Below are 23784 nucleotides of genomic sequence, written 5' to 3'. Positions count from 1 at the left end.
CAGCCTACGCTAATGTTGTTGTACCATGAAATGACTTCCCTCAATAATGATCCAACGTTCCTGCTGCTGCCTGGGCAGCCCAAGGCTCCCGGAGTCAGTGGGAGGATGGCAGAGGCTGTGACCCAGTGCCCTGTTGGGGTGAGCCCTCCCCCCTCCAACCTTCTTAATGCCACTTTCCGGAGCCCAAAGGCCTCAGACAGATCTCACTTCCACTGCAGGATGTCTTCCCACCTCTAATTCCCACCCACACAAACCCTGTTCCACTCAGCCAGACACAGAAGCTCCCTGCGGTGCTGCTGTCAGCATAACCTTCCCTTCCCCTTCCCCTTCCCTTCCGCCACCGCTTGGCCAAGCTCAGGTTTCCTTTTTCCCTTTTCCCCTTTTCCTTTCCTCCCCCCATTTTTGGGATGATGAGGTCCTGGCTGGATCCCTGGGATCCCCCAGGGTTGCTGCTGTGGGGTCTGGCCAGGTCAGGCATCCCCATGGAGTGTGGCCGTGGCTGGGCTCAGCTGCTCCCCACTCCTGGTTCCTGGGTTTAGCCTCCGTGTTGGGGCTGGAATAACTGAGGAGATGATGGCTCCATTTCTGGTATGGTCTTAACATGGCCTGGAGATGACCCCATGTCTTGGTTCAAGACCACAGTTTTTGGGCACAGCGGGATATGGAATACAATGACATTTTGGGATTTTGGGCTGCCCAGGATAGCCCACCTGAGCAGCCAGGCTGTGAAGGGCTGTTTGGCTGGGGGAGAACGCTCTGACCCCCGGTTTCAAATGGAAGAGTGTTTCATGAGAGATGAGCCCGAGTGATTTTTGCATTTACTGCTGGCCATGTTGACTGTGTGATGCCAGCACTCCCAGTGACTTTAAACCCATCACTCCCCTCGTGGTCCAGCTGCTCCCAGCTCTGTTTGATTCTTGTCTGGGTAGGAAGGACAAGGGCAGCCCTGAGTTACTTTTGATCAGAACTTTACTATTGATCCTATTTGTTTCAACCATTCTCTTCCCCAGTTTTCTTCCTGAAACCCAAACCCATCACCACCACCTTCCCCACTGCTTCCTCCTGGCAGTAGTTTCTGTGCCTCTCCCCAGCACTCCCAGTTTCACTCTCCCACACTTTCCTCTTCATGCTCTCTCACAAAAATATACTGTAAATGCACCTGACTTCTGCTGACCCAGCATTTTTAACTCTATGCTCCTGCTCCAAGATTTATTTGGATTCTATTTACAGTTTCATCCATCCCTGCTTATAAATGCTAGTGTTAAGTAAAGCTGACTTATACAGTTTCACTCAACTTTTATTAAAAATATTTTTTCAAGCAAAAATAATTTTTCCATTAGGGGAAAAAATTTCAAAGAGGTTTAAACTCATTTTTCTAGCAGTCAATGAAAAAGTGGACAAACAAGTGAAACATTTTTATCTGCTGTCCAGCCCAATGGGGTTACTTTGTTTTAATTCATACTCCTCCTATTCTCTCATTTATTTAAAAAGCTAAAGTCTCACTAGCAGTTCCCTGGGATAGGAATCCTGGATTATCTGGGAGTTGCTCAGCTGAAGGATCTTGAGCAACCAGCACAGCTCTTTGGCAGTGGGATGTCTACTTTCCACACTTATGCATATTAGGCCTGGGACCCTCAGGTAGATCAGAGGGGTCTTATAAATCCTTCCTGGATGTGATCCCAAGTTTTAAAGCACTGAAAATCCTCAGATTTGTTTCTGTTGAAACTTCCTCTCTTAAGAGACGTGTTAATGAACGGGAGCAGCAGCAATGTCTGATGCTTTTGCCAGGGTTGGTGTGTGTTTTGGAGGATGGAATTGAGGATCTGAGTGTTTGGAGAGAAAGTTGGAAGCTGAGCTCTGCTCCTCTTCCCTGAGGGCCTCTTGGATTTGGTTTTCATTTATTTTACCAGCTCGTGGACAAGCGTGTGTTTTATTGCAACATCCCACCCAGTGGGAAGGAGCAGGAATCCCAGCCTTGGGCAGGTCTTGTGCTGAGCCCCAAACACATCTGTTTAACCCTGAGTGTAGAAATTGTTCCCTGAGATGCAGAAATCAGGGTGAGTGAATTACTGAAGTGTCAGGCAGGAAAATTTTCCCATTTTCCTGCAAGGTTTAGGTTGGTCTGACTCAAGTGAGCTTTCCTGCAGCCCCTCTGGAACTGGTGACCTTATTACAGAGTCATAGAATGGCTTCGGTTGGAAGGGACCTTAGAGATCAATTCATTCCATTCCCTGCCATGGGGATGGAGCCCTTCCAACCTGGCCTTGGAGATTTCCAGGGATGGGGCAGCCACAGCTTCTCTGGGTATCCTGTACCAGGGCCTCAACTTTATCCCACTGCCATTGCCTCCAGTGCTTGTGCAATCCCTTCCCTTCAGCATCCCTGATTTGTTCCAGCCAGGACTCTGGCCCATGGATTGAGGCAGAAATTGTGTGGCAGTGCATTAGCAGAGTCCCAAAGCATCTGGGAAGGGTGTAGGTGTTATTTTGGTGGTGGGATGGAAACATCTCTTCCTCTGACCAGGATGGTTATTGATGCATCAGAGGACTTGGAGTGTGACCCTGAGTGTGAGTGGCAGGAGGCTGCTGGGTGAGGGGTGCCCAAAAAGGTCAAGCCAAGCTGGGCATGGTGCCAAGACTCTCCTGCCCCTCGGGGTGCTGTGCCCTGGTGTGGAACAGTCAGAGGGAGGGCTCCACACCACAGTGTTGAATTTCTGTGCATGTTCTGCCTCAAAACCTGCTGGCCAGCCTTGAACAAGTCACATGGAGCCAGAGTTGGTGGTCAGCAGGTGTTGGAGCCTCCTGCCTTAATTTTTGGCTCTCCACACCCCGATCATTTTCTGTGGGATGGCAGGAGAAAGAGCACCTCCCTGCTGTTGAGTTGCGGAGGGGATGGGCAGGTTTGTGAGCCTCTTGAAGGCTGCAGCCTCCAACAGATTTGGAGATGGGCCCAGGTACCACCTCTTGTGCTTAGTCTGCTTCGGCTAAAGCCTTGAACCAGGTGTGGGCACATCTTGCTGTGCTGGGTCTGCACAATGTATCTATTACCAGATGCATCTATGTTTGTCTACTTGGCATCACTTATCCAAATTTTAGTTTTTTAGCTAGATAATTTCATTTTTAGGAATGTTTTGCCCACCTGAAGGTCAAATCTACTCAGATTTTTTAATGTCATCTGAATGTCCTCAAATGAAAGCAATTAAAAAAAATGCAGGAAGACTTTTCCAATTTGTCATTGTTTTGAAGAACCTTGCACTTGCCCAGCAAGGCTTCACACGAGGCCACAGGGAAGCTCCAGGTGATAAAATCAGTTGTTCACACACGAGAACAGCAATATGCAGCAGCTTGAACTCAAGGAATGGTTTGGCAGGGAGTGGCAGTGCCAGGCAGGCACGTCCACAGCACTGCAGTCAGTGCTAACGAGGGCAAGGGCCACTAATGGGGCCTGGCCAGGAGCCTGCGGAGACGCCGTGGGAGCAGCACGAGGAGGACACCGGTGCTGGAGCCAGGGCCAAGAGCTTCCCTGTGACCTCAGATGTCCTCCAGAGCTGGTTGGGATGGAGGAGCTGTGTCCTCCTGCAGGTCCAGGGGAGCACATTTCTTTCTCAGGAAAGGTCTCCAGATCTTTTCTCTCAGGATTGCAGCCCTGCTCCTGTCAAGCCCCAGGCTGGGCTGTTCTGGTCCACTCCCATCCACTGGGAAACTTTGGATAATCTTTCTTCATCCTTCCATCCCACAAGCCAGGGGTCCTGCTGCTTCTCCAGCTGGATGATGGCACCAAGATAGGGATGGAAGAGGCTGCTCAAAGGCAGATCAGGCTTCTGACCTCACAGCAGTCCGGGGGACAGCTGAACTTAAGAAGGAAATACCACGGGCTGGAAAAGATGCTAAAAGAAAAAGAAAAAACAACATCAACCCTAAACTCCCTAAATGCCACAGTCTGTTACTACTTCCAAAGCTTTGCTATGGATTTTAATCCTTTAGGGATGGTGCCTGCACACATCCCACTCCGAGTGCTGCCCTTCATCCCTGGAGGGGCCATTCCCAACAATGCATTCCGAGCAGTTCCTGTGCTGTGCTGAGGATGGAGCCAGCCCTGCTCGGGGCTTTGGGAAGGCGCTCGGATGGGCCGTGCTGGCTCCGGCTTGCGTAAGCTTTAATCTAAAGTTGGAGATGTTTGGAGCTGATCTGTGTTAATGTTGGGTGGAATTAACATGCATACGGGCAGACCACGTGATGCCCTCCGACCTCCCCCTTTTTTTTTCTTTTTTTTTCTTTTTTTTTTTTCCCATTTTTTTTTTCTTTCCCCACCACTTTAACGGATCCCTGCCAAATCCGAGTGGCTGGTGCCTGGCAGGGCCAGGCTGGCACCGCCGGTAAGATGCCCGCGGTCTCTGTGCTTTACAAGGGAGCCATCATCATCAGCAGGTAACCCCCTGGTGGGGTGGGCATGGGGAGGGGGCCCGGGGGTCTTCCCTCCTAGCCAAGGTTCTTCCTATGGGAAGGATTGCAAGGAGAGCCCAGGACACTGTCGCTGGTTGGGTTTTCTGTGTTGGTGGCTTTAGCAGAGCTCGGGGCTGCGTGCCTGGGGCTGCGGGGATGATAAGGGCTGATGGTATCAAGGAGGCATCTGCTCGGCTCAAACTGCATCCGTGTGGTGCCCTCCAGCCCGCCCTGCTCCCCTGCTCACCCGGGGCGTTTCCTTGGTGGTTCACTCAAAATACCCTGAAAATCCTGGGTGGGGGATTGAAGCAGCCTGGGCCCAGGGCTGCTCTGCCTTCCTGGGATGCCCTCGAGCTCCATTTTTCAATAGCCAGATGTGGCCAGTTGTTCATTCAGTCTTTGGTACAGTGCAAGGATAGCGAGGAGGGTCATTTTTTAACAGAGAGAAAACACTTCCAGTTTAAATCCTAGAGGTGGAAGTTACTGGCTTTGCCAGATAGCTTGATATTTTGAGTTTTATTTTAGATTCCTGGTACGTCCCTGCAGGGTATTCTTATCCTGCACCGCGCTGGATTTGGAGTAGCCTCTTGTTTCCCACGGTGTTGCTCCTCCTCATCCGCGTTAGATCTGGGAGCTGATATCCATTGGGAAACACCTTTCCTCTTGTGACTGAAATTCTGGGGAGTGTTTTGGTACCTCCTCACCCCTGGTTTCCCACCTGGCACATCTGGGTCGGGTTTCTCAGATCAGGGTTCATCCATGCAGAGGAGCCCAAGGAGAAGTGCTGATGGTCCCAGCTTTGGAGTCTGACGTCTGTGGTTGGGGCAGGGTGGTTTTGGGGTCATTCATTTGAGATCTTGCCTAAGGGTGTTTAAGGGAGACTCTGGGATGTTTTGGAGAGTTACTTGGCTCAGGGGAGTCTCAGGTGTGTGATGCTCTTCCACCTGCTCTGGCTTGTGATGAGAAGCTCCCACCAGACCAGGCAGGACTTGGAGCAGCTCTCGCATTCCCTTTTGCAGACCCTCTGCTTGCATTAAAAACCTTGAGAGTGGATTGTGCCCTGTCTTCATTACAGGCTGCCTGTGTTTGTGAAACTGCTTTATTCCCAGAACAGGGCTCCGAGCTCTGATCTCATTTCCCAGGAGCTGCACAGCTGTCCAGCCCCGATAATCTGGGGTAATGAATCACAGACAGGTCCATCAGATTTGCTGGGTGGGGAGGATGATGTTCAGCCCTGCACATATTCTCTCATTTATCTGTGTAAATCTCGGGGGGGCTGCCTGGGGGCTGAGTTTTGCCTGTGTGGATGCACTGGTGGGGCTGCCCCTCAGCCTGGCTGCCTGGGTGGAAGGGACAATGTGCCTCTGTGTGTGCTGGCTGGCCACCTGGGCCTCTGTCCTTTGTGGCCCATGACAGAAAGCTGCTCCTCTTGTCTCCCCCAGGACACTCATGGGACCATATGGGATGGATCGAACCGCGCACTGCTTCGACTTCTACGAGTGTGCAAACGGGCTAGGTGAGTACCAGTGACAGCAGGGTGGGCTGGGACACCTCAAATGTCCCCCCCCAGTCCCCAGAGCTGTGTCAGGATGTGCCTCCTTGTGTGAAGTCTGGTGTCTGGTTCTCTTGTGTCTTGGACCTACCTGTATCGAGTATCTTTTGCACCTTTTGCAGCTGTGACATTAAAAGAATGTCAAAATCCCAACTAATTCCATGGTAATGGTGAGCAGCTGGTGCTGGGAGCTGTGCAGGAGCCACAACTCCTCCCCTGAGCAGGATGAGGGGAGGAGCCTTTCAGAATTTTCTGGATTAAATCAGTTAAAATGCTAAATAAATACTTAAATAGAATCCCCAGCTCTTCCCTGCCCCCTGCCATCGCAATGGGTGATGGAAGGTGCTTCCTGCAGTGCTCCTGGGGACTGGGATGCTTGAGCTGGGTTTGGAAAGTTTGGCCCACAGGGAAGGGAATGAGCACTAAGTGAGTCAGGTGTCCTTCCACAGCACTCTGAACTTCAAAGCATGGAAGAGAAGGGAAGAGAGAAGCTCACATCCATCAGAATGTGAGAAAGTCCCAGGTTGATGACACTCAGCCCTGAGAGATGCAGCACAGCATTTCTTCTGAGCTCCGTGTTTGCAGTGGTGCTCTGCCATGGGCCTTATAAAAACCTGTGATCCTGCATGAGGATTTCACAGTCTCTCCCTAATCCTTAATTATGAGTGCAGCCCACCCTCCCACAGAGCAGCTGGGACCTCTTGGTGAAACCCCTGAATGCCCATTTGGGACAACTCCTGAAGAGTCACCAGAGAAACAAGTTCAGGTTTCCTGAGCCCTGAGGTTAATTATGGATTAATTATTATCTGTTTCCAGCTCTGGGGTAACAGGAATTTCTGCCACGGGGGCCAGTCTGTTTTGCTGAATCTTCCCCCAGCCATGAGGTTCACCAGAGCTCAGAGAAATGTCTTTACTTGGTGAATTTGATATTTTAATCTCCAAAGGTGGATTTGGTTGAGTTGATGGGATTTCAGGTGCTGGGTTAGATTAGCTCATTAAAGGAGAAGGCCCAGAAAAGCCTGATGGGGCCATCACTGACCTCTGGGAGAAGTGACAGATGTGGCAGCCCTTTGTGAGCCATTCACTGCATTCCAGTTCCTCTCCTTTCCCCCAGTCTACGGCCAGAGGGTCTTTGCAGGGTCTGGCAGAACCTCTACAGCAAACTGTGATGTATTGGAGGAAGCTACAATAATGTGGATTTCCTAATGCCAGCAACAGCTGCCTTCAGCCTCTCCTGTGAGGCTTGAAGCACTCAGGACAAGCGATCATCCTCCAGAAATCATGGAATGGTTTGGCTTGGAAGGGACCTTAAAGCTCATTTCACTGCACCTCCTGCCATGGGCAGGGGCACCTCCCACTATCCCAGGCTGCTCCAAGCCCTGTCCAACCTGGCCTTGGACACTTCCAGGGATCCAGGGGCAGCCACAGCTTCTCTGGGCACCCTGTGCAAGGGCCTCCCCATCCTCACAGGAAACAATTCCTTCCCAATATCCCATCCATCCCTGTCCTCTGGCAGCTTAATCATCCCTCTGTGATGAATGGTGCTTACAGAATCCCTGTGTCTGCCAGAGGTGTAGCTGCTCAGAGTAGGTTTATTTGAGAAAAGAAAGCATCTTCATGAGTTTCTCAAGCTGCATGCAGATGTCATCCCAGCAGCTTCCCAGGTAGGATGAGGTATTATTCCAGAAGTTTTCCAGGCAGGATGAGGTGTTATTCCAGCAGATTTCTAGGTAGGATGAGGTGTCATTCCAGCAGATTTCCAGGCAGGATGCAGGTGTTATCCCAGCAGTCTCTCAGGTAGGATGAGGTCTTATCCCAGCAGTTTTCTAGGTAGGATGCAGGTGTGATTCCAGCAGTTTTCCAGGCAGGATGAGGTGTTATTCCAGCAGTTCCTTTGGAGCAGCAGCACTGCTCAGTGCCAGGTCAGCGTTTGGCCGCAGGTCTGTTGCTCTGTGGCTTTAGGTGGAAACCCACATGTGAACCTCAGCAGAAGTTCAAAGGGGTTACCTGGCAGCTCCTCAAACCTGAACCTCGAATTAAAGAATAGCCATCAAAGGGAAGTGCTGATTAAGGAGCATTTCTCAGAAACATTGAGATCCCATTATCTTGACCTTCATCTGCTTAGGACAGGGCGGCGAGTGATTCACCTCCAATCTGTCCCTTCCTCCAGACAGAAAAAGCTGGCGGGGGCTGCAAGATCAACAGAGGGATTAAGGGAAATGTAATTGAACATTGCCAGCTTAGGCACAGAGCTGGGCCCCTCTCTGTGCCCAGCCTGGCAGCCGGTGGGGTCAGGATGCTCCCGGGATGATCCCAGTTGGACTAAACAACCAGATTAGCCAGGACACCCCCTGACCTGTGGGACACGGATCCAGGAGCAGGTGAGATTATAGCCTGAGAACTGTGACTCTGGCATTAGTGGGACTGGGATTAGAGGCACCAGAGAAGCTTGAGGGTCTTGGAGAAATTTATAGGATCGTTAAGAGCCTAAAGAAAACACAGACTTGGCCAGTCTTACCTCTAAGCCCATCTGGAGTTTTCCTGGCAAACTTTGTTCTGCAAAAGAGAAAAAAACAAAAGGGATATGGGCATCAGCTGCAGGACCTTTGCCAGAAAGGAAAGATTAAATAGAGGGATCCAAAATAGGCTAGATTATCTGGCCCTAAGTATGACTTAATAAGCATTATACTGGGACTTTGATGCGGTGATAATTAAGGAGCCGTAATTTACCTACACTGGGTCCCAAATAGAAATTTGATTGAAGTAAATGTTTATCAAATAGGTTAAAAATATCATCCCAGGAATGGTGCCACCACAGTCCTGGGTGGTTCAGGTTTGCTGCCATCGGTCACCTGCTGTCCCCTGGGGTGGTCTGAGCCCTGCAAGCGGTGAGCCCTCCTTCCTCCTCCTCCCTGCCCCAGTGGGGACTCTCCAGTGGATTTTGGGGGGCAGGACTGGCACCTTCTTGGTGAGGTGATGGGTGTGAGCAGTGGACAGAGCTCAGCAGCATCCAGCTGTTTTTCCAACAAGGGAGTTAAAATTCAGGGATGTTTCCTCCCCCCACCCAAGTTTGAGTGTGTCTGGAGCAATACTGTGAGTAATCACCGATTTTAATAACAAGATCGGATTTTCTCATGACATCGTTGGGGATAAAGGAGGATTTGGAGATACTTCAGCTATATTAAGGCATTATTACAATTGATTTGCAGACACAAAAGGGAAATGAGTCGTTATTGGTTTGATACCTCTGCATGGGTGCCTGTCTCACGCTGGGCTGCTGGGGGATGCTGCAGCTGAGCCTCTGCAAGGTGCAGATTTTTGTATTATTTGTCTGATGTACTTCATCATTCCTAATTCCTTTGTGTTTTGGTGTGAAGAAAGATGTAGGATGAGTTCCTGAGTCATCCCCCTTGCCTTGGTCTGGACTTCTAGTCTTTTCCCCATCCAGGGGAACCAATGGGGCTTTGCCTCTGCAGGACCCCTCATACCAAGGCTTCTCAAGCCCATCCCTGGGGTGCCCCTGTTCCCTGGGGTGTCTCTGCAGAGCCCAGCAGAGATCCCCTGGCTCCATAGGGAGCAGGAAAATTTCCAGCTGAGCATCCCTGGCCATGAGCAGGTTTTACTGTGGGCCCACAGCTGCAGCATCTCCTTCCCACTTTAGTGCCCAGGTGTCTGACCTGACCCACGCCTTGGTGAGGCTCGTGCTGCTTATGGATACTTTTGGGGGGCAGTATTTCCAATTTGAGCAAAATTCTTTTATAATGCAATGGAGAAAATATTCGTGTCCATTCCTGAGGCATTCTGCTGTGAGTTCCCTGTTCCAGCAGTAAAACAGCTCCTCACAGATGCCTGGTTAATGCATTAAGCCCAGGGAATAAACTCCAGTGCTCAGACAGGGCTGGGATTTGGGAAAAGCAGCGATTTGTGCATATAGAAATGAACTGGGAAATTGTAATAATTTAGTTTTAATGTAATTTCATATAAAGGTGACTTAAGAGTCAAAGTCTTTCTTTAGAGGCAGATGAAAATTGTGAGGGGTCTGAGAGCAGAGTTTGGGTTACAAAAGGAAAGGAAGCAGGGATGGAAATAGTGCCATGTCCTGAGCAATCCAACCCAGGATCCTCTTCCCTCCTGACTGGTTCGGGAAGGCTCTCCACATTTTGGGGAAACAGCTGTGCCCTGTTTCCTGCAGGGAAGCGTTTCCTGCAGTCCAGGACCTGCCCAGGGCTCAGAGCAGTCCCTCAGCAGCTGGGCCAGAGCTGGGCTGGTGCTGGCCACGGCCTCAGTGCTGTCCCCAGCCTGTCCCCAGCCTGTCCCCAGCCTGCCCTCCTGTGCAAGCGGCAAAATGCCTGACCGGCAGCTCCCAGGAGAGATTTGTTAATTAAAGCCAGGCTTTTTAATCCTTCTGTCCACAGCCTGGATCTTCGAAGTAGGACTTAACGAGCCCTGGATAAATAAGTCTCTTGGACCTTTTCCTGCCAACCAGCTTACGCTGGCCACAGGGACAGCCCCGTGGTCAGAGGGGTGGCTGTGAGGGGCAGAGCCCTGTGCCAAGGTGCTGCTGCAGGGCACCCAAGCTGTGCTGGTCACTGGGGTGGCTCAGAGATCAAACAGGGGTCACCCATGCTCCTGGCTCAGCTGTTTCCCCCAGGCCAAGCTCTGACAGAAGTGGCCACTCCTGGCGTGTGGCTCTGCCATCAGTGGCTGTGTCAAAGGCTGAGGTGCAGAGATGTCCCCAGCACTGTGGGACACTGGGACTTGTCCAGATGTGCACAGAGAAGGAACTTCCTATGGGAAACACTTGTCACTGAGAATGTTTTGATCTGCAGCAGAAGCAGATCCTTTCCCGTCAGGGATGAACTTGGACCTGCTGGAGGGAGTCCAGAGGAGCCCATGGAGATGCTCCAAGGGCTGGAGTCCCTCTGCTTTGGAGCCAGGCTGGGGGTGCTCAGCCTGGAGAACAGAAGGCTCCAGGGACACCTCAGAGCCCCTTCCAGGGCCTAAAGGGGCTCCGGGAGAGCTGGAGAGGGACTGGGGACAAGGGATGGAGGGACAGGACACAGGGAATGGCTTCCCACTGCCAGAGGGCAGGGATGGATGGGATATTGGGAAGGAATTGTTCCCTGGGAGGGTGGGGAGCCCTGGCATGGGGTGCCCAGAGAAGCTGAGGCTGCCCCTGGATCCCTGGCAGTGTCCAAGGCCAGGCTGGACGTGGCTTGGAGCAGCCTGGGACAGTGGGAGGTGTCCCTGCCCATGGCAGGGGGTGGAATGGGATGATCTTTTAGGTCCCTTCCCACCCAAACCATTCCATGATTCTGTGAATTCAGGGTTGCAGCTGCATCCCTCAGACATGGCCTGTGCAAGCTCTGACTCTCTGCCTTTGTATCATGGGCTGTGTTTTTCCTGCAGGCATTAAGGTCATCGGTGGCATCAAGGAACTCACTGGAGAAGAATATGGAGTTTATGTCAAGAGGATCCTTCCAGGGGGTGTTGCTCATGCTGACGGTGAGTGAAACACAGGGCAGAATGCCATGAGATCTGAGAGCAGCCGAGATCCAGGGGATTCATTTCACACATTTGTTTCATCCCTTATTAGATTTTTTGGGTGTTTGCTTGGAGATTTTCTTGTGGTTGGGGGTATTTTTTTAGTGTGGCAGTTGTTCTAATGGGTGACAGCAGCCTTGGACTGGCTCCTCAGCATCTGTACAATTGTTTTGTGTGTGTAGAGCACAACCCATCTCTGCCACACACAAACTTTCCTGTCCTTTCCCAACTCCCTGTGGCCCCAAAACAACCGGAGATCCTTTTGCAAACTCAGCTCTGCTCTCGGTCCTTGATTTCATTCTGAATATGTTCAACTAAGTAGGTATTAGAGGTCTGCAGAGCTGACCTTTTACAACTTCAGCTAAAAAGATTTCTTTTTCCTCCCAGCTGTTCCATCATTTTTCCATCCAATAAAGGAAAATAAATCCAGGACAGGTGGAAGTGCCTCTCGTGGTTTTCTACCTGACCTCAAACTGAACTACTTGACCTCAAAGTGAATTAAGCAAAAGCTTTATTGCAGTTTTCAGTATTTACTTTTGCAATTTCCTCGAGCAGAGGAAGTGCTGGGACTTTGGCACAGGTCGTTCCAGGAGATTGCAAAAACTTCATTTATGGACATCTGGAAAAACAGGTTGGACGAGCATCTCCGGAACAACCAATGCATTTTTCATCCTGTCTCTGGGCGCAGGGAGGAACTGCCCAGCCTCTCCCAGTCCCTTCAAGCTGTATTTTCCACAGTTTCTATCCATTAGTTTTCTTTTCTAGGGCGCCTGCAGCCAGGAGACCAGATCCTGGAGGTCAATGGAGATTCCCTAATTGGGGTTACAAGTGAGAGGTACCAATGGAAGTTTTCCATTCCTGTGGGGTTCTGTGAAGTGGCTTAGGCTGTGGGTTTCATGGAGGACACCAGGGCATCACTCTGTGTGCTGCTTCCAAAAGCCAACTTGGAAATTATCAGACTGAAGATTCAATATAAAGATAGACCAATGAGCCCAAATTGTGTCTGAGATGCTCAGACATTTCCCTGAAATGCTGGGTTTTAAACAGCTCCTGGCACCTCCACTCCATCTGCTGCAGCTTCCCAGCACATCCTGCAGCTCCCAGCACAGGAGATCAGCTGGTGCCTGAGCCTGACAGTGATGCTCCATGCAGGCAATTCCTTCTGGGGCTGCAATCCAGCCCCTCAGCTCCCCCCCAGGAGAATAATTAACAGCTCCACAGGAGCACCAACACTGGGGGCTCTCCTTTCCCATTAGTCAGTGCTATCCTATTGACTGCCTTGCATTCCTGCACAGGGTGCTGAGCCTAGATGCACAGGGAGCTGGTCCTGATGCCAAAGCACCACAGCAGCTGGGTTTGGTGATGTCCATGAGAACATCTCTGTGGCTGTGGGAGGCTGTGCCTGGCTCCCAGCAACTGCCCTGGCTGCCAGGGGTACTTGTAGTTTGACCCAGAAAATGGCTGTTCCTGAGATGGAAACCTCCCCAGGATGGGAATTACAGAATCATGGAATGGTGTGACTCGGAAGGGATGTTAAAGATCACCTGGTTCCAGGGTTTTGCTGTCAGGGACTTCTCACTTACTGCAGAAGTGGGGAAATCAGGATATGGCTTGGCTGCTCCACTGGCATCAAGCAAAGCCTTGACTGCTGCCAGGGTTTGCCCAGCTCTGGGGTCTCTGCCCAGCTTTGAGGGGAGCAGGGTGAGAGCAGTGGAGAACTGCTGGGAGCTGGGATTGATGTGTCATGGTCCTTGTGTTCCAGGGCCGTGGACATCCTGAGGACGGCGTCGGCCACCAGCCACATGCGCCTTCTGATAGCCCGCGATGACGATGCCAGGTCAGGGGGGACATGGCACACTGGGAGCGGGGAAGTGGCACTCCTGGGCACCACAGCTGGAGAGCCTTGGGCCAAGTCAGGCTCAAAGCACACGGGGAAGGCAGAGGTGGCCAGGAGTCTGGTAACTGTGCACTGATGGAAATTCAATGGAGCTGTGATGGAAGGGAAGCAGAGCTGGGGGCTCCCAGCTCCAGCCCTGCCTGTGACAGGTCTGTGGGACATTCCAGCACTGAGCAGGAGGATAAGTTTCTCCCTGAAACCTGTCCCCTTGTGGCTCCCTGGAACACCTTGCTGACTCTGGAGAGACTCAGAGTGTTTGGAAGGAGAAGGGAAGAGTTCAGTCTTGTCTTGACTGAATTTAAGCTGTGTGGGACAAGGATGGTGCCGTGAGAGAGGGCAGAGCTGTAGGAACCAAGGTAGGGATTAGCGGGGTCTTTGCTGACATCCCACAGGAGATCTGGCACAGTGTGCTGCCACATCCTCTGCCTTGATAGAAGCAGGGGTTGTGAAAGCTGAGGTGCTGCAGGAGCCAGAGGAAGGAGGGTGGGATTTGGCAGGGTGTGGCTGTGGGCAGGCAGGTTCCTGTGCTGGGGCTTTGCTGTGCCTGTGGGTGGCTGAGGGACAGAGTGTCTTGCTCAATGCACCCACATCCCGTTAGTGTGGGAGATAATGGATGCATGCATTCCTTATCCATCAGCTGCTGTGCAGCGTTCCTGCCCTGGCAGGGGAGTGAGAGTGCTGTAATGACAGGCTGAGCCTAATTCTGACACAGCAATACACTGCTGGAAGAATTATTTGCTAATAATGACTGGCTGCTTTTAGCCACCCTCTTCCAGGGGAAATAGCATCTCCTATTTTTACACTAAGTGCAAGTCCTTCAGCAGCTCTGAGGAAGTGTTGGGTGAAGCAAGTAGGTCACCAGGGATCCTTTGGTCCAAGCAGGGATGCTCAGGATGCAGTTCTGGATCACAACAGTCCCCTTGGCAGGGCAAAGTGCCCGTGGGCATCTCAGCCTCTGCCAGCAGGAGGGATGGGATCCCACAGCTCAGCTGGGATCCTGTGAGCACGACTGCTCTGGGAAACACTTCATTTCTCAGCCAGAGCCCCCAGCACAGGTTTTCTGCCTCTACCCTGAAGTGTTTCAAGCTGTTCATGACTCGATGTGGCTCCTAATATCCCAAATGGCAGCAGATGTTTCCTGAAGCACACACAGCCGTGGCTCCAGCTCTCTCCTGCTGTCGGCAGTCCTGAGTCCCCTGCAGGGAGCTGGGCCAGGCAGGGCAATGAAACTTTAAGCAATTTATTTGGCCTCCATTCACTGTTGGTTATCTGTTAAATCTGCAAAAGGTTAGCCAGAGGGATAGGGGGAAAGTAATCAGTTTATTTATTTTTTTTCCAAAAGATTTGCAGAGATTTCACTTACATAATCATCTCACAAACTGTTTAATACATGAATACATATCTCCAGGATTAAGGGCTGTGGGAACATGGGGAAGGATTTTTCTGCTCTCCACTTTTTTTCCCACTTAGTTTTGTCTTTTATTGATGCCCTGTTATTTTTTAAGTCTGCCCTTGAACGTGGGTGAGCAGCCAGCTGGGTGGAAAAGGGCATCAGCTCTGGGGGTGATGCCCATGGAGGTGCCATGCCCTGAGCTGTGGGCAGCTTCCCACCTTCCCACTGCCCAGAAAAGCAGCTCCTGAGTCCTGGAAGCTGAGAAGGACATGGGGCAGAAAAAATTCAGTTTCTTTTCAGATCCTTCCTCACCCAGAGACTTGAGGCACACTGGAGGAGGGAACATCACGGCTCTGGGTTTGGATCCAGCCCTCCTGCCAATTTTCCCAATGACTCAGCTGAGTAGCATTTTGTTGTGGTTGCCCTCGGGTGAATTTGAGTCATAAACGCTATTTTTTGTCCCTGGAGTTAATTATAGGCCCAAATTACCTATGCTTTTCATGGAACTCAGTCTCTGGCATGTATCAGATGCATGTTTTGGGCCTGTCGCATCAGCTGGGCTGCAGAGAGCAGCAGTAATGCCAGGGCTTAAAGCAGAGAATTCAGATTTGGACCTGGACTCACCAGGTTTAGGTGATGCTTAAATCTGATTTTCATCTGTGCTCACCTTCAGCTAATGAAGACAATTTTATTGCAAAGTCATAATTATTGTTTATTCATTCTCAGCCTGAAAGTTACGATAGTTCCTTGTTTCTCTGCCTTGCACAGATATCAGGCTGGTCTGTCAGGTTTATCACTGGGAGGAGCCAGTTTGTGCTGCACTTCTCAGACCAGGCATGATAAAATACTAAATTCATTGTGTCTCCACACGACATGCATCCCCAGCAGCCCAGGAACAGGGGCTGTTGGATGAACAGGGCTCACACAAGCAGCAGCAAGGAAAGGGCAGGGCACTGCAGGACAGAACCACAGACTCACAGCATCACTGAGGCTGGAAAGATCTTCAAGATCGAGTCCAACCTCTGACTGATGTCCCAGCCCAGAGCTCTGAGTGCCATGTCCAGCTGTTCCTTGGACACCTCAAGGGGTGGGGACTCCACCACTGCCCTGGGCAGCCCTTTCCAAGGCCTGATCACACTTTCCACGAAGAAATTCCTCCTGATGTTTAACCTGACCCCCCTCCCTGCCACAACCTGAGGCCATTTCCCCTTGTCCTGTCCCTGTTCCTTGGGAGCAGAGCCTGAGCCCCCCAGCTGTCCCCTCCTGTCAGGGAGTTGTGCAGAGCCAGAAGGTTCCTCCTGAGCCCCTTCTCTTCAGGCTGAGCCCCTTTCACAGCTCCCTCAGCCTCTCCTGGTGCTCCAGCCCCTTCCCCAGCTCTGCTCCCTCCCCTGGACATGCTCCAGCCTCTCCAGGTCTGTTTTGTGAGGGCCCAGAACTGAACACAGGCCTTGAGGTCTAGGCCCAGGTAAAGGGGCCGAATCAACTCTCAGATCATTCTGTCCATGCTGCTTTCGCCAGCAGAGGGGCTGTGGCTGGGGCTGCTGCCTGGCCTGGTGTACATGGAGGACGGTCCCTCCTGTGCTGCCAGCCCTGTGTGTGACAGTGACAGCTCAGCCCATGGCATTGTTGCTCTGAGAACTTGGTGCTAAACTGGAAGGGAGGGCTGGGGCTGACTCCAGCAAGCCTGGGTGTGCCAGGGACAGAAGCTGAGCTTTGGGAAAACAGCCAGCCTTTCACAGAGCAGTGAGATGCACCTGTGCTGGGCACTGCTTCCATCCCACCCAGAGAGAGGGAAAGGATCAAATGGTTTGGTTTGGAAGGGACCTCAAATCGCATCCCATTCCACCTCCTGCCATGAACACCTCCCACTGTTCCAGGCTGCTCCAAGCCCTGTCCAGCCTGGCCTTGGACACTGCCAGGGATCCAGGGGCAGCCATAGCTTCTCTGGGCACCCTGTGCCAGGGCTCCCCACCCTCACAGGGATCAATTCCTGCCCAATATCCCATCCATCCCTGCCCTCTGGCAGTGGGTAGCCATTCCCTGTGTCCTGTCCCTCCATCTCTTGTCCCCAGTCCCTCTCCAGTTCTCCTGGAGCCCCTTTAGGCCCTGGAAGGGGCTCTGAGGTGTCCCTGGAGCCTTCTCTTCTCCAGGTGAGCACCCCCAGCTCTCTTAGCCTGACTCCAGAGGAGTTCCAGCCCTTGGAGCCGCTCTGTGGTCTCCTCTGGGCTCTCTCCAGCAGCTCCAGGTCCTTCCTGTGCTGAGCCCCAGGGCTGGGGCAGTTCTGCAGGTGGGGTCTCCCCTGAGGGGGCAGAGTCCCCCCCTCCTGCTGCCCACACTGGGGCTCAGCCCAGGACACGGGGGTTTCTGGGTGCTCATGGCCAGGACATGTCCAGCTGTCACTCCCCAACATCCCAAATCCTTTCCCCAGTGCTGCTCTTGATTCATACTCTGCCCAGCCTGGATTGGTGCTTGGGATTGCCCTGAGCCAGGCACTTGGCCTCATTGTGCTTTATGAATTTTGCACAGTTCCCCCTCTCCAGCCTGTCCAGGTCTCTCTGGATGCCCCATCCCTCCCCTCCAGGCTGTGACCTCCCCACACAGCTGGGTGTCAGCTCTGGGCTGGCTGTGAGTGCCCTGATTCCACTGGAGCTGTGGGTGAGAAAATCTGCCTTTGTGACGCTTTTGGAGTGCTCTGGGTTCATGGCTCCCACTCACCTGCAGGTTTGTTTTTTTTTCAGACAAACCAGTAATTTCTGATGTCACAAGCTTCACTTTCTCTCCCAGCTGTGGTGCAGAGCTGAGGTTTCCAGACGCTGTGTAAGCTTTGATGTAGGATTCACCCTTTGTTCTGCCAGGAACAAAAGGGCAGGACAAAGAGGCATTATGAGATAAAACAGCAATTTTCTGTGGGAAGATTGACCCCCTGCTGCTTAATCTGTGGCAAAGTCATCCTGGAGCTGGCTGCTCCTGGCAGACCCCCCATCCCACCCTGGGGCTGGCTGAAGGCTGTCCAGGGCCAAGCTCTATTGCAAGCATCCTCCAGACCTCAAATGTTTGCATCCTAATGAAAAAAAACTGGAGAAGGGCTTGTTAAAATGAACTTTCCACCTCATACAACGCCATGGTTGTTGTTTTTTAATAAAGCGGGGCATTTTAGTCCTGCAGGCACCTGACAATTCACAATGTTTTAGTAAGGGTCAAATTTTAAATATTAAAGACATCTTCTGAAGCCTCTTGGTGTCTGAAAGCACAAAGCAAGGGCTGCTGGCATTCCTTGTGTGCACTTGTTCATTAATCGGCAATGTTTGGGCATTGTCTGCCCACGTCAAGCTCCTCCAAACACAGCACTGAGCACAAAATTAATTTCCAGGAGACTGGCATCAGAAAGTGTTTTACTTTCTGCGGGGATAAGTGTGTGCCTCAAGTTAGTCATGTGTTTGTGTCCCTGCTGGAACTGGGGCTGGCAGCACTGACCAACAAAGCAGGAGCTGGGATGGTGGCATTTGGTCACATTGTCCCCGGGCTGGATCCAGTCTCACAGCTCATTCAGACTCCTGAGCAAAATATGATAAACCTCCTTTGAGGATGAATTTCAGGACACAAAATAAACAACAACAAGCAATGCTGAGCCCATGCATGTCCTCGCTTATGACAGAGTTTGGTTGGTGACAGGGTTTGCAGGGTCACAGAGCTGCTGCACCAGTTGCATTTGCATTGACTAAGAGTATTTCAGCCATTGTTTGGCTTTATAACCTCCTCTGTACTCTGGTGGATTATTATCTGAGGAAAATGGAACAATAGATGACCACAGAAATACCCAGCCCTAAACAAAACCTAAGAGCTGGTGGCTTGGTAACCACAGGGAATAATATGTGAGATTCCAGCGTGTTGGACCTGTCCCTGCAGGGGTCAGGGAGGGGTGAGGCCATGGCTGTGTGAGCTGCCAGTGAAACTGGTGTGAATCAGCTGCAGAAACACAGAGGCTTTACTGGGAAATTGGAATAATTCTGCTGAGATCCACCCAAGGCTCAGCTCAGGGATCTGCAGATCAGCAAACTGGGGGCTGACTTGTCCTTCTGCTTTCCCAGTGCTTGTGGAATCATTTGGGTTGGAAAAAACCCTCTGAGACCCATGAGTCCAACCCTTAACCTAGCACTGCCAATGCTACCATTAAACCATGTCCTCAAGTGTCACGTCCACGTTTTTTGAACACTTCTAGTGATACCACCACCTATCTGGGCAGCCTGTTCCAGTGCCTGACATCCTTTCAGAGGAGAAATTTTCCTAATATTTTACATAATTTTGGTGCCTCACGTTATAAAACTGGCTCCCCGCCATGCACTCTCAGTGCAGGTCACACAGGGCTGGCCTCACACAGCTGTCCCTTGGTGGCCACCAAATGTCTGCCACTATCTGAGGGGTAGATCCAGTAAAGAATTCCAGTGCTTGGAGAATAGCTTTGAGTATCCTCATGGCCCCTCTACTGTTTTATCACCACAATGACTTGGAGGTCACAGCATGTTCTGGATCCTGGTGGCATCTTGGCTGTTCCTGGGAAGTTTGTACCCAAGACGTGAAAGCCAAAAGAGCTTTGTGGGACATGGGGTTTCTGAACAACGTCATGGTCTTTATTAAGGTAATGGGTTTGGTTGATAAAGACAGTAGTATGGATGCAAATACTGGGATTCACCAAGGCACGTCACTGAGCATTGTGTGACACTTGGGTTTTAAATTAGCATTAAATGGAATGAATAAGGCATAAATTTGATGGCAATATTAGATAAGGCATGGGCTGGTCTTTGAAGTTTGTTAATGAGCTGGTTGTGACTGGGAAGATGTAAATTACTGAGAGCATTTCCAGCAGGAACCTGAGCAGCTGATGATTCATTCATCATTTAATACTGTTGACTCTAATCTAGCCAATAACACCCAACATCTGTCCCGGTGAGGAACGCAGGTGACGCAGCGTCTGCGAGTGTGTCACTGCAGTCTCCTCGCTCAGGGAACTTTGCTGTGGCTGCCTTCCTACAGGTTCACCTCCTGAGCTTGTCTGACTGTCAAGCCTGAGAGGGAGCCACTCATAACCAGGCTTTTCCTGGGGCTATGGCATCAGGAAGGCACCTTCCCATGGGGATTCCCTCCTGCCTTCAAAGACCACATCTAATGGCGTTACTGTGGCCACTGAAACAACATTTTCAGGGTCTCTCCCACTGCCTGGATGCTTATTAACTGGCATATGTAAGAAATTAGTCATCCTTGAGGACCTCTCTGTCAAAAGGTCAGATCCATCAGGTGGGGTTGGGTTGTGAAGGGAGAGAACATCCCCACTGCAGAGGGACAACATGAGAGCAAAGAGCCAGCGTGGAAGGGGCAGATCAGAAGGCTCATGAACATGAACATGAACATGAACATGAACATGAACATGGACATGGACATGAACATGAACATGGACATGAACATGATCAAGATGTCATTCCTTTGCACACCTCCTCATCTGAAAGGATGTGAGGGGCTCATAGCAACTCAAAGAAAGGTTACAGAAATGAGTAGGAGCTGGTAAATGTGGACAATGGTAGTTCTTACTGGAGTTCAAAAACACAGGACGTCACACTCAGAAGATAAAGGTCATGAAACAAATCACCTGTGGTGTACAGGGAGTTCCAGCTCATTAGGGGCTCAACACACAGTGGTCAAACTCAACCTGGAGCAAAGCTGGTGCTTGGGCATGGAGATCACTTTCCAGGGCATTTGGGGATGAGATTGCACACAGCTCTTTGTTGAGGTGTCATACTCCAAGGGTTTGGTTTGTGATGTTTGTGGAGAACATCATCATGGATGGATTGGGAGAGTGGGCTGATGCTTCTGCAGGTGCTCCAAAAGCCATCTCTATCTTTACTCCAGCAAGAGCTACAGGATCTGCTTTCTGTCCAGGAAAAGAAGGTGAAAAACAGAGAATAACCTGTATTTAACTGTCCTAGAAGGTGTTACAAATAGGCCGAGAATTTTTGGGTTATGTTTGCACAATTACAGCTCCTTCTGGCGGGGTTTAATTTGTGTGATGTGTTTGTAAAACTCTTGAGCTTTATAGTTGGGGATGAAAACATTCCCAGGAAGGTTCATGAGGTGGGGTGCAAGGCAGGGTGCAAGGCAGGGCTCCAGTGTTCATCTGCCCTCTCTCAGGGATGACAGTTCTCAGCACAGAACCTGTCCATAGAATCATAGGATCATAAAGATTGAAAAAGATCTCTAAGGATACTTCCCTTCCCAGCTCCTCTTGCCCTGAACACACTCCAGGGCAGGGAAGGAGCTCCTGAGCTCCAACCCATCACAGGAAAGCTGCACTGCCATGAGATTGATTATAGACCTGAAGCCTTGCACAAGCTCTGGAAACCAGGGTGTTCCCTTGTGCATGAGGAAGCTTTTGCTCCCCACAACTGGAGAGCACCAGCCTGCAGCCTTGGTACCCAGTTCCTGCCATCAGAGGCTCTGTGGCCGTATGGGGGGAGTTCTGAGTAGCAGCTGACTGCAGCATGGTTTTGTTTGCAGGAGAGAGTTCTCTGAGCTGCTGGAGAAGTTCGGCTCCCAGAGCAACACGGGCTCAGCACGGAGCTCGCCCATCCTGCACGGTGGCAGTGAGTAGCTCAGCAGGGAGCTGGAAGCCCTTCTCTCTGCAGAGAGAGTTTTCTTTATCCCAGTGTCATTCTGAAGGAGCTGTGGTTGGATTTGAGTGGGTGTTGGGGTGGAATTTTGAAGAAAGCTCATCCTTATTGCAGACCCTTGGTGCATGCCCAGTGTGTGGCCAGTGCTGCCACAGGGTGATCAAGTGAGACTGGAATTGGGGTCATAACCACCCAGATTCTGCCTAACTGATGTGCTGGGCAGGTGACTCTATCAGGAAGGGCAGCTGTAGATTTTTGCTTGGATCTGAAGGCTTTTGAAAGATTATTATTTTTCATTTGTAAAAGGGAAATGTTTAATGAGATGCAACAAAGTTGACCTAAGCAAGATGCCAGCACACAAAGCCGTGTGTGCCTGGGGAAGGAAGCTTTCCCTACACCCTGGCATCCCACCAGACAGCTGCTGGCCTTTCATTTATGGCAGAGGTGTGTAGGGTTGGCAGAGGGGTGACACGCCCATGCTGGAATTGTGCCAAGGAGGCTGAATGTTTCCCTCAGCCCTATCCTGATGTAACCACCATGTGACTCTCCCCAAAAATCAAGGAGTGCAGCATCAGCTGCCAGCAGCAGAGCAGGGGGGGATGATGCTGGGGTGTTTGTGTGCCCTGGACTGACAGTGCCTTTGGTGTTCAGGTCGGTACCTGGAGAGCACCTCCTCGGGCTCGTCCTCGCGCTCCCAGAGCCCGCTGCTGCTGAGCCCTGCCACCTCGCACGGCCCCGCCATCGGCAGCCTGGCGCACACTCCTCACGCACAGTACGTACAGATCCACCAGCCTGGCCTGCTGGCTCACAGGAGAACAACAAATGGCACAGGGGTACACCCAGGAAATCATTCCAGTGCTAGTTGAGCAGTTTTGTTCATCCTTATGTCCTTTTGTCCTGGTTTAGAGCAAATTTAGGGAGAAGACTTCTGAGTAGGGTTCTTTTAGGAAACACATTCAAGCAGTCCCTTCCCCAACTGGTTTGGTGAAATATTTTCTCAGAGAGAAGTGGAAAAAACCTAGTCTATTTAGCAGGCAAAGCACTTCCCAGTACAAAAATGAACAATACTAAACAGCAAAACCTCTCATAGCTCATAGAGATGGCAAATTCAGAAGAGTTTTTTCGTGGGTTGTAGCCTGGCTTCTCTTCTATCACCACAATGGTTCAGAGGCCATGGCATCTTCTGGATGTGCTGGTGGCATCTTGGCTGTTCCTGGGACATTTGTGCCCAAGGGGTGGAAAGCTTCCCAATTGAGACCATCAGTATGTGTGAACCATGGTTAAGCACGCAGCAGCTCTTCTTCCTCTCCTCTGAGTCCCAGGGAGAGGCCATCATTTACAGCCAGCTGAGAGGGCCCAGCACATCACCTTATAAACCACGAGAAGAGTGTTCCTGCAAGGCTGCTGCTGCTTTCAGGAGGTGGTTTTGGAGCTTGTTTCCTATTGCCCTGCTCCTGGCACTTTGACCCCATGCTCCAAGAGCACCAGCACCACTCCATGCAAACATCCCTGATGCCCTTTGCTTTGGGGTGATCAGCCTGCAGTCACTGCACCCTTTGGTGGCCAGAGCATCTCCCAGAGTGTTTTCATGTGGTCATCTGCCCTTGCAGGTTCCACAGGGTAAGAGGTTTGGACAGGCAGAGCTGGTTTTTCTGCAGAGTCTTGTCTCCAGGCCCTTCTCCAGAGGGACAGCTTGGAGGGTGTTCACAGCTGTGGAATGGGGACCATTTGTCCTCAGGGCTCGCAGCTCCCCTCCTTTGCCAGCACAAACAAGCCAAGTCACTGGTAAAGAGAATCAGCCCTCACTGCAGAACCAGTAAATCCTCTTGCTAAATACCAGCTTATGAGGGATTTGCAGAGGACAAATATTTGGCACCAGAGGTTTAAGCTGCTTGCATGGAGTGAGACACCCACACAGAGGAGACACCAGATCATCTGCTTGGCAGCTGGTTTGGACAAGGCATCCTTACTGTGCTGTTAATTCCCTCTGGGCTGAGATGTCGAATCCAGAATGAGTTGGGTGGGATGGAGCCACAGAGATATTTCATTCCAACCTCTCTGGGCACTTGGGTTAGAGTGGCCTATCTTGGTGGCCTCCTTGTCATGCTGTGCCATGTTCTGCTTGTCTCCATGCTGGTGCCAGGCCCCAGTGGTCTTCCCCGGGAATCACAGACCACTGGTTTCAGCTGAGCATTGATGATCAGCTGCGAGATGTAATTTGGGCCTGATCTTTTCATGCATGTGGCTGCCACCCCTACTGCTCCCCAGAGGTTGTCCCCAGGCTGTGACTTCTCATT

General features: G+C 51.3%; 1 protein-coding gene across 1 annotated transcript in view; it reads left to right on the top strand.

Annotated features, from left to right (window-relative positions):
- Positions 1 to 4332: 4332 nt before the first annotated feature.
- Positions 4333 to 23784, top strand: part of LOC117004076 (syntaxin-binding protein 4-like) — a 37472-nt gene continuing 18020 nt past the window's right edge. The window contains exons 1-7 of the mRNA XM_033074542.2: positions 4333 to 4427; positions 5885 to 5958; positions 11404 to 11499; positions 12304 to 12373; positions 13301 to 13375; positions 21375 to 21460; positions 22139 to 22259. Coding sequence (XP_032930433.2) covers positions 4381 to 4427; positions 5885 to 5958; positions 11404 to 11499; positions 12304 to 12373; positions 13301 to 13375; positions 21375 to 21460; positions 22139 to 22259 — 569 coding nt within the window. The 5' untranslated portion in view covers positions 4333 to 4380. The remainder of the gene's footprint in view (positions 4428 to 5884; positions 5959 to 11403; positions 11500 to 12303; positions 12374 to 13300; positions 13376 to 21374; positions 21461 to 22138; positions 22260 to 23784) is intronic.

This window comes from Catharus ustulatus, chromosome 16 (assembly GCF_009819885.2).
Source record: "Catharus ustulatus isolate bCatUst1 chromosome 16, bCatUst1.pri.v2, whole genome shotgun sequence".
Classification (NCBI taxonomy): domain Eukaryota; kingdom Metazoa; phylum Chordata; class Aves; order Passeriformes; family Turdidae; genus Catharus; species Catharus ustulatus.
Note: the sequence above shows the minus strand (reverse complement) of the source record. Positions and strands in the feature narration are given on the sequence as shown.